The sequence below is a fragment of the Xenopus tropicalis genome, chromosome 8, assembly GCF_000004195.4.
Source record: "Xenopus tropicalis strain Nigerian chromosome 8, UCB_Xtro_10.0, whole genome shotgun sequence".
NCBI classification, from domain to species: Eukaryota; Metazoa; Chordata; class Amphibia; order Anura; family Pipidae; genus Xenopus; species Xenopus tropicalis.
This window is the reverse complement of record NC_030684.2, coordinates 103,623,074-103,636,347: the sequence shown is the minus strand read 5'-3', so window position 1 is coordinate 103,636,347 and position 13,274 is coordinate 103,623,074. Positions and strand designations below refer to the sequence as shown.

At 40.0% G+C, this 13,274-nt stretch overlaps 1 protein-coding gene across 3 annotated transcripts in view; it reads right to left on the bottom strand.

Annotated features, from left to right (window-relative positions):
- Nucleotides 1–13,274, bottom strand: part of armh4 (armadillo-like helical domain containing 4) — an 83,087-nt gene that overhangs the window by 58,418 nt on the left and 11,395 nt on the right. For 2 of the 3 annotated variants that reach the window (XM_002933729.5, XM_004917219.4), the window contains exons 2-4: nt 10,284–11,483; nt 4,562–4,735; nt 3,901–4,092 (exon numbers count right to left, since the gene is read on the bottom strand). In XM_002933729.5, the coding sequence (XP_002933775.1) occupies nt 3,901–4,092; nt 4,562–4,735; nt 10,284–11,445 (1,528 nt within the window). In that variant the 5' untranslated portion in view covers nt 11,446–11,483. The remainder of the gene's footprint in view (nt 1–3,900; nt 4,093–4,561; nt 4,736–10,283; nt 11,484–13,274) is intronic. The other variant, XM_004917220.4, reaches the window with a different exon arrangement.

Sequence of the window (13,274 nt, the reverse complement as noted above, 5' to 3'; positions counted from 1 at the left end):
GGCTATCACCCTTCATTCATATGTGATAGAATTATATTATGCCATTTTAAGACACACACTTAAATCCATATGCCTCCCCTGTGGATAGCACAGCAACCCCCAGCATAAAAACACCTTAGGGACCATATAATGACTATTTCCAAATGCTAACAAACTCCCAAAACAAACCCCTGCCAGGTTCACCTCCCAAAGGCAGCATAGGGCAGATAGAGTATGGCACACACAGGCAGCATAGGGCAGGTAGAGTATGGCACACACAGGCAGCATAGGGCAGGCAGAGTATGGCACACACAGGCAGCATAGGGCAGGCAGAGTATGGCATGCACAGGGCAGGGAGGGTATGGAACACACAGGCAGGGTGGGGCAGGCAGAGTATGGCACACACAGGCAGGGTAGGGCAGGTAGAGTATGGCATACACAGGCAGGATAGGGCAGGCAGAGTATGGCACACACAGACAGCATAGGGCAGGCAGAGTATGGCACACAGGCAGCATAGGGCAGGCAGAGTATTGCACACACAGGCAGGGTAAGGCAGGCAGAGTATGGCACACACAGGCAGCATGGGGCAGGTAGAGTCTGGCACACACAGGCAGCATAGGGCAGGGAGAGTATGGCACACACAGGGAGGGTAGGGCAGGGAGAGTATGGCACAAGCAGGCAGAACACTACCTCTGTGTGCCATACTCTCCCTGCCCTACCATGCCTGTGTGTACCATACTCTCCCTGCCCTATCCTGCCTGTGTATGCCATACTCTCCCTGCCCTATCCTGCCTTTGTGTGCTATACTCTGCCTGCCCTATGCTGCCTGTGTGTGCTATACACAATGCTGGCACTGCTCCTACAGTCTGAGGTGTGAAGAGGTGGGCAGTTACAGTCTGAGCCTGAGGTATGAACAATGCATGGACTAAAAAGTGTGAAAAGTACAGGAGATTGCATGTTTTAACAATACAGGGGTTTACAGCCTGAATTTCAGGTGTGACCAATGCATGGGCCAGTTAATCTCAGTACTGATATCATTTAAAGCTTACACAAAGGTAAGCAGTCTCAGCAGTCAGACAGGTGGGGGGCTACTGCCAGTTGGACAGCACTGGTTTAGAGAATGAGGGTAGTCGGAAGACCTCTGCCTTACTATCCTATTTAGAAAACAAAAACACAATAGGACACATCTACGTCCGCAAGTGCAGTGAGTAAAGTGCAATTTTGCGCACAATTGCAATGTTTTTTCCACAATGCAGTGGTTTTTCCTAGAATTTCAGTGGTGAGAATTTCGGGATGAGTGCAGAGAAACTCTTGTTGCTGCTTATAAGAAATTTGCATTGCACTCCCACCTAGAGGTTTAACATTTAGTGGTGAGTACAACTTTCCCAGACTTTTAGTGTTATTGCAGCCACAAGAGGATGGGAAATGCACTGCACCTACTTCACTTGAGCCCTGTATTGCAGAATGACCACAACTGCACACACAATTCATTGCAAATTGGATGCAGCTGAGTGGAAGGCCACCTCATTTAAGTTCTAGATATCATGCAATGAGTTTGCAATTAGTGCAGCCCAGCAGCTAGCAGTTATTAGACATGTCCCTGATTTGTTAAATGATCTGGTAACCTTAATATAAGCATTTATTTTGGCTTATTTGTCCTTTTATACCTATTCACACATACAATGAGGCCGAATGGTTTTTAGCCATTTCTAGATATTCATCAAATTTACAACTTGCGTGGAGAGCAATGATCAGTAATTCTTTGAGAGCAGCAGTGGTGCAGTGGTGTTGGAAACTGATACTTTCTTTCTATCAGTTCCTTCTCAGTAAAGTGGAGTGTGGTGCCCTCTCCTGGTACATAAGTCTAGGGACACAGATGTCAGATAAAGGGAAAAAAGTGCTAATGGAGTTATCTTCCTTTTGAAGGAATGTTTCAAATTAAAAATGTTTCATGAATTCAAAGGATTATTAAAACTACTTCTCATCTAAGAAGAAATATTCATAAACTATACAATTCTCTTTCCACTCTGTCCAGTGTCCCTGGCCCCCTATTGTTATACAGAGCAGCCTATTCCATGCACAGACTATCCAAGTCTGTAAGATTAGATATGTATGAATTTACATATACAATTACTTCAATTTTATATATATACAGTATATATATATATATTTTTATTTTTTTTTGTCTTTGTCCCTCCATAATGACACATTTTTTTTGATTTACCCCTCTGCTCCTCAGTGCGAAATTTTAAATCAAACAATTCAGATGTGATTCCAAACTTTGGCATTTACTGGAACTTGAGCAGATAAGATGTTTCTATACACCTCAGATTTCATTGTGCAACTGCCATCAGCAGATACATCATCAATAAAGATAAGTGTGCCAGTACCCATGGCAGCCATACATGCCCAAGCCATAACACCCCCACCACCATGTTAACAGATGAGCTGGTATGCTTTGGATCTAGGGCAGTTCCTTTTCATCTCAACACTTTCCTCTTGCCATCACTCAGGTACAGGTTAATCTTCATCTGTCCATAACACCTTTTTCCAGAATTCTGCAGCCTTTTTTAACTGCTTTTTAACAAACTGCAATCTTGCCATTTTTGTAGATTAATACTGGTTTGCATGTTGCAGTGTAGCCTCTGTATTTCTGTTAATGAATTCTTCTCTGAATAGTAGTCTCTGACAAAGACACACCTGCCTCCTGAAGTTTTTCTGATCTGTTGGACAGGAGTTTAATTTTTCTTTACTATAGTGAGGATTCTTCAGTCATCAGCAGTGGAGGTCTTCCTTGGCTTACTAGTCCCTTTGCCATTACAGAGCCTGATGTTCTCCTTTCATAGAGAACAGTGGAGGTTAAATCAGCCTTTGTTTCCCATAGGTTTGAATGGGAGACAAGAAGCCCATAGCAGACCATAGCTGTGAGGCAGGGACAGCTGAGCAGTGCTAACTTCAACACTGGTATGCAGCCCCCTGCCTGACAATAACACTGGCAGTGAGTTTTCCCCATTTAAAATTAGAATTAAACTCTGAAGCATTTTTAAGTGCTTTGCTTGGGATGAGCCTAAGTTACGGTTGCGTGAGTTTTTCATGATGGCCTTTTTTGTACAATTTCACAGCTGTACCATATTCTCTACAATGATGTGTTATTATGGGCTTGACAGTGCTTTGGGTGAATATTAAATAACCCTTTGAAATGTACTTTTATCCTCCCTTTTTAGACATATTCCTTTTAGATGACTTTTAACCTCTCAGGTGTATTTATTTTGTAGTAAGCGGATACCCAAGGCAATAAAAACTGCTATAAGCTAACTTGGTAAGCTTGGCCTTTGTGCCAAGTTTAAGTAAGTTCCTTCTGCAACAGCTAATTGGCAAACTGAAACAGAGCTTTAATTACTCAGAAAACCACAGCTATCAATAGGAGCCCATTCCCTCGTGGGATAAAACACCATATCATGCAAGAACTTTGCTGTAGCTTCTTTATATACTAACTTCTTATTTATCAGAGGTATTCTTAAATTCTTCTAGTACAGGGTTCCCCAACCTTTCTTGCTCGTGAGCCACAGTCAAATGTAAAAAGACTTGGAGAACACAAGAATCATAAAAGTTCATGGAGGTGCCAAATAAGGGCTAAGATTGGCTATTAGGCAGCCTCTATGCATACTATCAGCTTACAGGAGGCTTTATTTGGTAGTAAATCTTGTTTTTATGAAACCAAAACTTACCACCAAGTTAGGAATTGAAAGATAACTACCTGGTTTGGGGGCACTGAGAGCAACATCCAAGGGGTTGGTGAGCAACATGTTGCTCATGAGCCACTGGTTGGGGATCACTGTTCAAGTAAGATGAGGGTAAGTCCATTTAAACAAAGCTGGACACTTTCATTGTACTTGCCCTTGTAGAATATTGACAACCTACCTTCAGATTCGGGTTTGTCAGGCCTGTGGGACTCAGTGACATCGATTTTCCTTGGGAAGGGAACCTGCTCTTGACTGATCTGTGTGGTTATGGATGGAGTCACTTTTTCTGTCTCTCCTGGTATCACAGCAGGAAGAGTAGTAGAAACTGAAATAGCCAGAGAGTCAACTTCCTTAGGTTTTGTCTTCAGATCTAGAAGGGGATAAACAATATCAGTATAGTCACAACACACACCCACAACCTATCACACCTGAATTTAATAAAAAGGACTTATGAAACTGTCACCCTTATATAACCACAAATTTTATACAATCAATATGGCAGGTAACCCATTATCACATGTTTGATTACAAGGAGGGGGACATCTGGCACAAACTGCCCAGTGCCTCAAAATGTAGCTTTGTTCATTTGTCCTCTGCAGGTGTCTCAAGTAAAGTAATGGACTGAGAATTTCCTGAATAGTGTATGTTATATTAAAAGCATATCAAAAGGTGCAAGTGTCAGTAAAAAGACCAACCTATTGCAGAAAATGTCACACTATCACTGCAAATAAAATGTGAATGTGCCCTGTAAATCATATGACACAATGAAAAAGCATATAACATGTTCATAGTGTGCAACGGAGAAGTTACAGCTGAAGTGACAGATGGAGTGCTGGTACCTTCCAAGGGTGGGGTGGTGGAATCCAGTGCTGATTGCTGGGAGACTGTCTCCTTTCCTTCATTGTCTAAGTCCTCAATGTTAGCTTCTTCAGTTGGACTATGAATTATGGAAGCAGTGGCTGTTGTGCCACTGGGGTTTTCACTGAGTTTTGTGTCCAGCTCCTTGGCATCTGCTAAAATATATATTAAGGGTATCATTATGAACAACAACAGATAGCTTCTGTGAGAAGCACTCATTCAAGCCCTTGCCCATTGGCATTTTTTATGATTCTGATCTGACAGAATGTGGTGTAGTAAACCAACTAGATGCATCCTTGCCTGCTGATATATTCCATTTCATTATGCTATCCAGGTCAGTGCCAAGGTGAGAAGCAGCTAGTAAAAAAAAAGGAATCACATCCATGTCTTTAAATCTCAATGTCCCAGATTTATATATCAGAGCAATTAAACCAATACAGGAACTACTGGACCAAAAGCACACTTGCCATTCACCCTCTACTTTCCAGACTCGTAAAACTGGAGCAGATGAAAAAAGGAAAATAGAAGGCCAGGGAGTAGGACTGAAGTGCAATTTTAATGTATGGCAAAACAGATTATCTTCCTGAAGGTTTTGGGATGGAGGAAGACCCAGTAACCTCTAGTAAAACAACTTGTATAAGATTGAACCTAACCTACTGGCAGCAAAACTGAAACCTTGCTGGTCATTATTCCATTTCAGAGTTGAATAGCTTGGAGACATGCAGTGGTCATAATTCCAAGACCTGCACCTTACCTATACGCACAGCCTGCACAGTAAATAAAATTAGCCTAACCTCTAATGGTTGCCATATGGGGCAAATTTAAGCTGACGATTCAGGTCCTTTAGACTGATTTGTCAACTTACCTACCCATGTATGGGGCCCTCTGTCAGGCCTCCCTGACTGATATCTGGCCCAAAATCGACCAGATGTCAGACAGACAGGCTTGGTTTTTCTGTCAGACCAAGCAAAATGTTTTGTAACCCATGCTGAGCAGAGCCATATAAACAAACACAAATGCAAGTGCAAAATATTTGTATACATACACCAGTTGCATGCAAGGTGCAAGGAACATGGATGCAAGGGAACTCTGGAATTATTTACATATGCCTTGGAGAAGTATTACTTCTAGAGTTTCCTCTACATGTTGCGTTTCCACACACAGCTGACTTTCACCTAATGCGCCACGTGCATCGGGACCCCAGAAAAAAAGGGTACCACAGTTTTATCAATGATGCACTAAATAGCATCTGCATTGGTAAATGATGCATGTTTTTGCACACACACACTACTGCTTATAAACTGGAATTTTCAAGTCAAATGCTACATTGTGGGTTAAAGCTCAAACTAATTTGTAAGCATTTATCAACTATGCACTTGCATTTTTAAAAGTGCCATTCTTAACGTGGCCACACAAATACCAATTCTAAAATGTGTTATTCCTACATGTATGGTGGTTTGCCATTACTGACTAATACCTGTGTACATCAGTCTTTTTGTGAAAATTGGAAAATTGAATCTGCTGATGCATGTCAGTGATGTCGCCCAGTGCATATATCTGTAGGCTATGTGTGGGGGATGCTTTCTAAGGGCTCTGGCACACGGGGAGATTAGTCGCCCGTGACAAAACTCCCTGTTCGCGGGCGACTAATCTCCCCGAGTTGCCTTCCCCTGCCATCCCACCAGCGAACATGTAAGTCGGCGGCGGGATGGCACACGCGGCGGCGCTATTTCACGCAAATCGGGAAAATCGCGCCGCTGCGTGTGCCATCCCACCGGCGACTTACATGTTCGCCGGTGGGATGGCAGGGGAAGGCAACTCTGGGAGATTAGTCGCCCGCGAAAAGGGAGTTTTGTCGCGGGCGACTAATCTCCCCGTGTGCCAGAGCCCTTAGTGTGCTTAGATAAACAGTACTTAGAACAAATAAACATGGTGTTGTCTGATCTATTGCCTGGGAAAACAGTGAATCTGTCTCCTAGATAACCATATTTGATCAACATATAGAAATATTTGTACAGGTATGGGACCTGTTATCCAGAATACTCAGGATCTAAAGTTTTCTGAATAAGGGATCTTTCCATAATTTGGATCTCCATCTACTGAAAAATTATTTAAACATTATTTAAACCCAATAGGATTGTTTTGCCTCCACTAAGAATTAATTATATGTAAGCTGGGATCAAGTACAAGGAATTGTTTTAGTATCACTTTTAAAAATTAGACATTTGCTTATAATGGAGTCTATGGGAGATGGCCTTCCCGTAATTCAGAACCTTCTGGATAACGGGTTTCAGGATAATGGATCCCATACCTGAATACAAAACCTCTAATAAACTGAGTATCTCTTTTTATCTATATGGCTCTGCACCCTTGGGTTTAAAGAAAAATTCTAGCCATGATACATTTATCAAGACCTATTTTTTTTCAGGTATATATAGAGTGCTATGAGTCCTCTGACTGCATCTTAAAAAACCTGTGGGTACATACACTGGCTTACTTTTTTTAAGCAGCAGGCCATTGATCAGACTTGTGTGTTTTGTTGGCTGCAGTTATAAGTAGATCACTCTTAAATTAGCCTATATGTGTTCCTGCAACCCCCTTTTATAACTTTAAATTTAATTGGTCACGCTGAGTTCTATTTATTACACTGCTGTCTGGGGGAAAATAAAGTCACAGGAAAGATGCATCTGCAAAGTTGCATAATGATTTATGTAGGCACAGATTGCTGCTCATAAGTAAGCAGAACATATACAGCCCGCTATCATTGTGCATATGTGGACATAAGTGCAACACTCAATCTCTTTTACTGAAGGTTTATGCAGCTTTATTTCCCAAAGCAACATTTTATGTCATCTCTACCTTACTCATAGTAATCCACTACCCCTTGATTGGTTCATTTGTGATATTGATAGTTCTTCTGCAGATTGCTACTTGTGGGTTTTTCGTCAGTGAGTGCAGAAAAATGCTATTCTTAAATATAATGAGTTCCCATTAAGCGTTTCTAGAAGATAATCAAGCTATATCTAACTTCTGTAATGAAGGCCCTGCAGAATATATTGGCTCTTTATAAATTCAAGGCCCACAGATATTGCTAAGGGCTGTTCTGCCATTATTTGGTAAGTAGCATGCCTTAGTTAAATACCTGGTAGCAGCATTGTATTATAAATATGATGCAAATAACTTTAAACAGAAAAAGGCTCTATAAATTGTTACGCTTAGCTTGGAAATCTTTAAAATCATAGCATAGTAGCTATGTTTATTAATTAGGTGTAATAAAGTTAATATAATGCCCTGGCAGGATCAGCGGGAGGCATTTTTTGCATTAAGCTGGCCATACACGTAACGATTTTTCTCTCCTTATCAACTAATTTCAGTGCAATCCGACAAATCTGTAAAATTATCATAAGGTTAGTGGGTACTGAACAATCGTACATATAGTCATTTTTCATACAACATCGGTCACATAATCAATTGGCAGATTTGAAAATTTTAGTCGTTAACAATGAAATTCATCCATTGCCCAGTTATTTGCAGGACCAAGCAGGTAGTGTTCCTAGCTTTAACTAGGCGATATCTCTTGAAATGCTCATTTTCATTGATGGACAATTCAATGAACATTTCAAGATAAGCTTGGCTGTACAATAATGAAAAGATCTTTTAAAAATCTACACGTGTATGGCCAGATTTTTACTGTGAGTATTTATTAGTGTATTTACATTGACCTTTCTGATAAAGCTTACTTAGTTTTTCTCCTTTGGGGTTATGGCAGACGGGGAGATTAGTCACTTGCGACAAATCTCCCTTGTCGCGGGCGACTATTCTCCCCGAAATGGCATCCCACCGACGAGAATGTAAATCACCGGTGGGATGGCATACGCGGCTCCACGGTCGCGAAGTTGCCTCTCGATTGCGGCAAATCACCGCGCCACATATGCCATCGCCAGTGGGATGGAATTTTGGGGAGATTAGTCGCCCGCGACAAGGAAGATTTGTCGCAAGTGACTAATCTCCCCGTGTGCCACAGCCCTTAAAAAGGTATACATTTTGCTGTTTTGATGTATTGTTTTGTTTATGGTCTCAAAGTTTGTTTTGTTTTTTCACAAGTACAAGTTAATTGTTTCAAAAGGGTTACCAATTTTGAATTCATGGGGAAGCTTATTTTTCAAAATTTGAATGTGAATTTTAGAGGGTTTTTTTTTAAATCAGAATGAAATTGAAATTTTACCAAACTTGATTGTTTGCTGACTAAAAACTTGATCGACTAAAACCATGAAAAAATGCTCGACTTCATGGAATTCGAATTTTGCTCATCATTTTCAATGTGTCTACAAACTTTCAAAAAACTTGTATCAAAAAATCACTTACATTTTGCCTAGGACAACTCTTGTTGACTTCTACATAACCTGGCAAACTTATAGATGCCAAAGTTTTACATTAGAGATTTTCATTCAGTTTGTTGCACCTAATACATTTTGAACGTTTGAGTTTTGAAAACCCTCATTTGAATACATCAGTTTTAGGGCAAAAAAAATTGAATTGTGGCAAAAATTTAAATTTGATTGTTGATAAGATGGTATTTCTTACCAATAATAAATCTTTGTTTTCTACAAATAAGTATGGCTTTCCCAGTAGGGCAGGAATTAGAAACTCATAGCTAGCCTGTGAAACTCCCATGATCCACAACTGAAACTGTGAAGGGTGAAAACACATGGAGCTCACTTGTCACGGCTACTAACCACCAGAAAATACCCTGCCATAGACAATACTGAGAATTGCCTCTGCTAAAACACATGGAGAGACAATTATCAGTAAATGATCAGCATTGTCTGTTTTAGTAGCCGTGACAAGTAGCTGCTACTAGTAGCTTTGTGTGTCTTCACCCATATAAATTTGTAGCATGTAGTTTACAACTAACACAGTGCCATGGACCTGATACCCAGTATTATTTGTAGTACACATCAATAACAACATGGAATCCAGTCCAGCAATTAGTAGACTTGTGCAGCAATATCAGTAAAAGTAGTAGAAATTATAATGAGTTATTGGAATATTGATATTAATGTAATAATATGGCTCAAGTTACAAATGTTAGCCTTTTTTAAATTGTGTAGATAGTAAGCCAATAAGTGTACCAGAGGACAAAACTTGTTGGAAGGGGCCAAAATAACACATAGCCCAGGTTTACAAGTGGCCAATGGGATCTTACAGTAATATGCACAGGCTTCTAACGACTAATGGGCAGGTACCTGTCTTTGCCATAACCGAAAACACATCACTTGCCAACAGGTGTTCATTTGAATGTGAATGTGATTATTTAACCAGCTTATTGATGATATAAGCAGTTTTATGGATTCTGGAATAAAAGCTGGGAATGGTGATGTATATGCTGGTTTGTATGTGTTTTTATCACTGATGCAGATCCCCCCTATGTTAGTAAAGGAGCCCTTCTTACTTAATTTCTGTTTGCTGTACACAAAATAAATCTCTTCTCACTCTGCAATGCAAATTGTAGAAATGACAGCAACAAACTCCCTAAGGATCTCTTATGGAGTAACTAGCTAGCTCAGCATCAACTGAAATAAAAAATAAAGTCTGACAGATCTCTTTATCTTATCCTAATATAGGTTAGTTTGCTATATCTCTGCAACCAAATGACATCTTTGACATACTTTTCCTTCAGGGATGGGCTGGGGGTTTCATTACCTGCAATCGTAGGAGAAAAATCTTCAATTTGTCTAGAAGCATCTGTACTGTTCTGCAGGATGGTGGAAATATTACCTTCTTCAGCGGTAGCTTTCATTGGTTGACTCAGGGTCCTTGCAGTCTCTGATGTGTTATCAGTGTGCATGTTTTCATCTGGCACAAAACCAGAACCAATCTGTGTTGCATTATCATCTGTGTTATTTTCAGACTGGGCATTTATGCCTGGAAATGTTGGCAAAGAGACAACTAAAGCTTCTGGCCTAGAAGTTGTTGCATTTTGGTCTTCCGTCGATTTAACGTCTGCAGTTACTGTTAAAGGTGCAAAATTGGAAAATTTGGTATCATCCCATTCACTGCTTTGTTGTGGGAGAGTGGTTGCAGCAGTTGTGCTGTTTGGGTTGATTTGTGTTACAGCTTCCAAATTACTGTATGAAGATAATGCACTTTCAAAATTGATATCTGTCACTGAGCTGGTCTCTGTACTTGACCCATTCTTTAAGTCGCTGCTAAGTGGAGAGACTGCCATTGGCTCATTAACATTAAGAGATACAGTAGCCTGGCTCTCTGTTGCTTTAATGTTGCTCGTCCTGGGATTGGCTGTCAACATTTCAATTGTGTTTAACTGAAATGTACTTTCTGTTTTGTCTGTCTTTTTGTTCTCTTCTTCTGCATCATGGCTATTGTCTAGTCCTGTGGCCATGCTCTGAGAAGTCTCTTTGCTAATATAATCTACAGTGGAAACCGCTGTGGTGAGAATTCCATTTTCATATGATGTCTCTGCTTGCCCACTGGGACTGAGTATGACCGCAACACTAGAACTATTCATCTCTGGGCTTTCACCTTTTCCAGAGCTGCTATCAGACAAGCTGTGGTTGTCTTTTAGTTCATTTACACCAAATGTGTTATTTATTGAAGCCTCGTCTGATATACCCTGGGAAGCCTTGGTCACTGTAGATGGTGTTGTCAGCTGGTAGTCCTGTGCATTAGCTGGGAAGCTCTGATTATTATCTGCATGTAAGCCATCAAAATGTTCTGTAGTTTCCAGTACTTCATCTGTCTCCCGTATCTTCAGTTTATGTAGAGAGAAACCAGTGATTACTGGTGATGCTAGTAGAACGGTGCAAAGCACCAAATATATCTGAACGTGCCGCATTCCCTTCATGTCAGGCGATAGCAAAACACGTACAAAATGGCAGAATTCTTAAAGAAAAAAGAAAAAAATATTTTCATTATTTGTAACCTCAGATATCTATGCATGGCCTTTCCTCACATTTTATGGGACTAGAAATTACTAAGCACTAACTCAATTTGGGACACCTTTATTTGTTTTGTTTTATCTGTACCAGCTACATGAGCCCCCAACACTCTGCAATAAAGATTCTGTTATCTATGGAGACCTCAATCGGGTCAGTTGTTTTGTCCACAATAACAAAATGGCTAATTTTTAGGAAACTGAGGATAGTGGTTTTGGCTGCATTTCCTTTCATAACCTCAGGCAACTGAATGGACCCCAGTATATGCATCTCTCCTTGTATAAGTCTCTTCTAAGCTTCTAAGCATTTTTTTTTCTAGTAAAATGCATGGCAAAACTCTACTACTGCCACTAGTGTTTTCCAAGCATTTTTTCCCTAGCTTTAAAAAACTATTTTTTCCATCTAAGCGAAACAAAATTCTAGCACAGATTTCCAACTGCAGAAAATATGAATTTCACCACAAAACTGTATCAGGCAAAAATTAGCTCATCCCTAATTCTGAATAATGCACTGGGCAGGAATCTGACCTACCCATATATTATGCAGCATTAGGATTTTGCATCATCATAAGTGAATAGCTATGGATTATTCAGAAAAGAAGTTCCCAAGATTTTCATAGGCAACATTTGCCTACCTGGAAATGGAATGGGCCACATCAGCTTATTGCTTATCAGATTGCCCATGATTGAGGCTGGATGTATTGGTATTGCTCTAAGGCTTATTTACTAATATAGTTGCAAATACACTAACCCATAACAAAAAAATCAGGAGTTGGCATTATAGGGTATGTAGATGGTATTTCCTTGTTGAATAGGGCTTGTTCTGAAAATACTTTTGCCTAGTGTTGGTACTGAGGACAAATCTATGGTTTTTGTTATTTCTTGAGCTAAACAGGGCAAACGGGGAGACTGCAATTACTCTAATTTTTGTCCTTGCAAGGTAGATGATTAGATTACCAGTACACAACCTCCCTTCATCCTCTGTTGTGACTGTTTTGTTACCAAAAGTCTTTTAAACAGGGGAATATCCGTACAACGATAACATACCTTGCATGAACTAGCTTCAATGTCCCTGTTTGCCCTGTTTAGCTATGTCACTTTCCTGGAGCAAAGTCACTTTATAAAACAACTAAATATTAAAAGAAATATAGGATATTGGCTATTAACCCTTGGCTATTAAATCTGTAACTCTGCCTATTTCAATGTAATTATGTTGTACAAATACGTAGGAATATTATGTATTTTTCCTACAAATAGAAAAACTGCTTTTGCCCAGACAAATGAGTACAATGCAAAGTCACCTTTGACATGTTTAGCTTATAAACAATGATTGTTAGAGCTGCCAAGAAATCAAACTCCACACTCTCATATCCTCAAGGGCCCAAAGCAAAGGCAGAATTCTCAGAGGACATCATCATTCTTAGCCAAACAAGTCACAAATGACGAGCTGGGGGAAAGGGAAAAACACAAGCTATTTCATACCTGGAGAAGAGGCTTATTTCACAGGGGAATTCTGGTAGCGTGGGTGCCAAGATTTAACCTTCTACAAAAAGATCCTTTATATAAATAAGAACCTAAATCTCTTGGTTTTAAAATGTACTTGGCAATTTATGATTTCTCAAATGGGCAGCACTGTGTTAAAAGGAACCTCCTGAGTAAGAGAATACATTGCAATTTCCACTCTGGTCAGATAAATAAATGCCTTTATGCAGTTGGTCAGTTTTAATAACACAAGACAT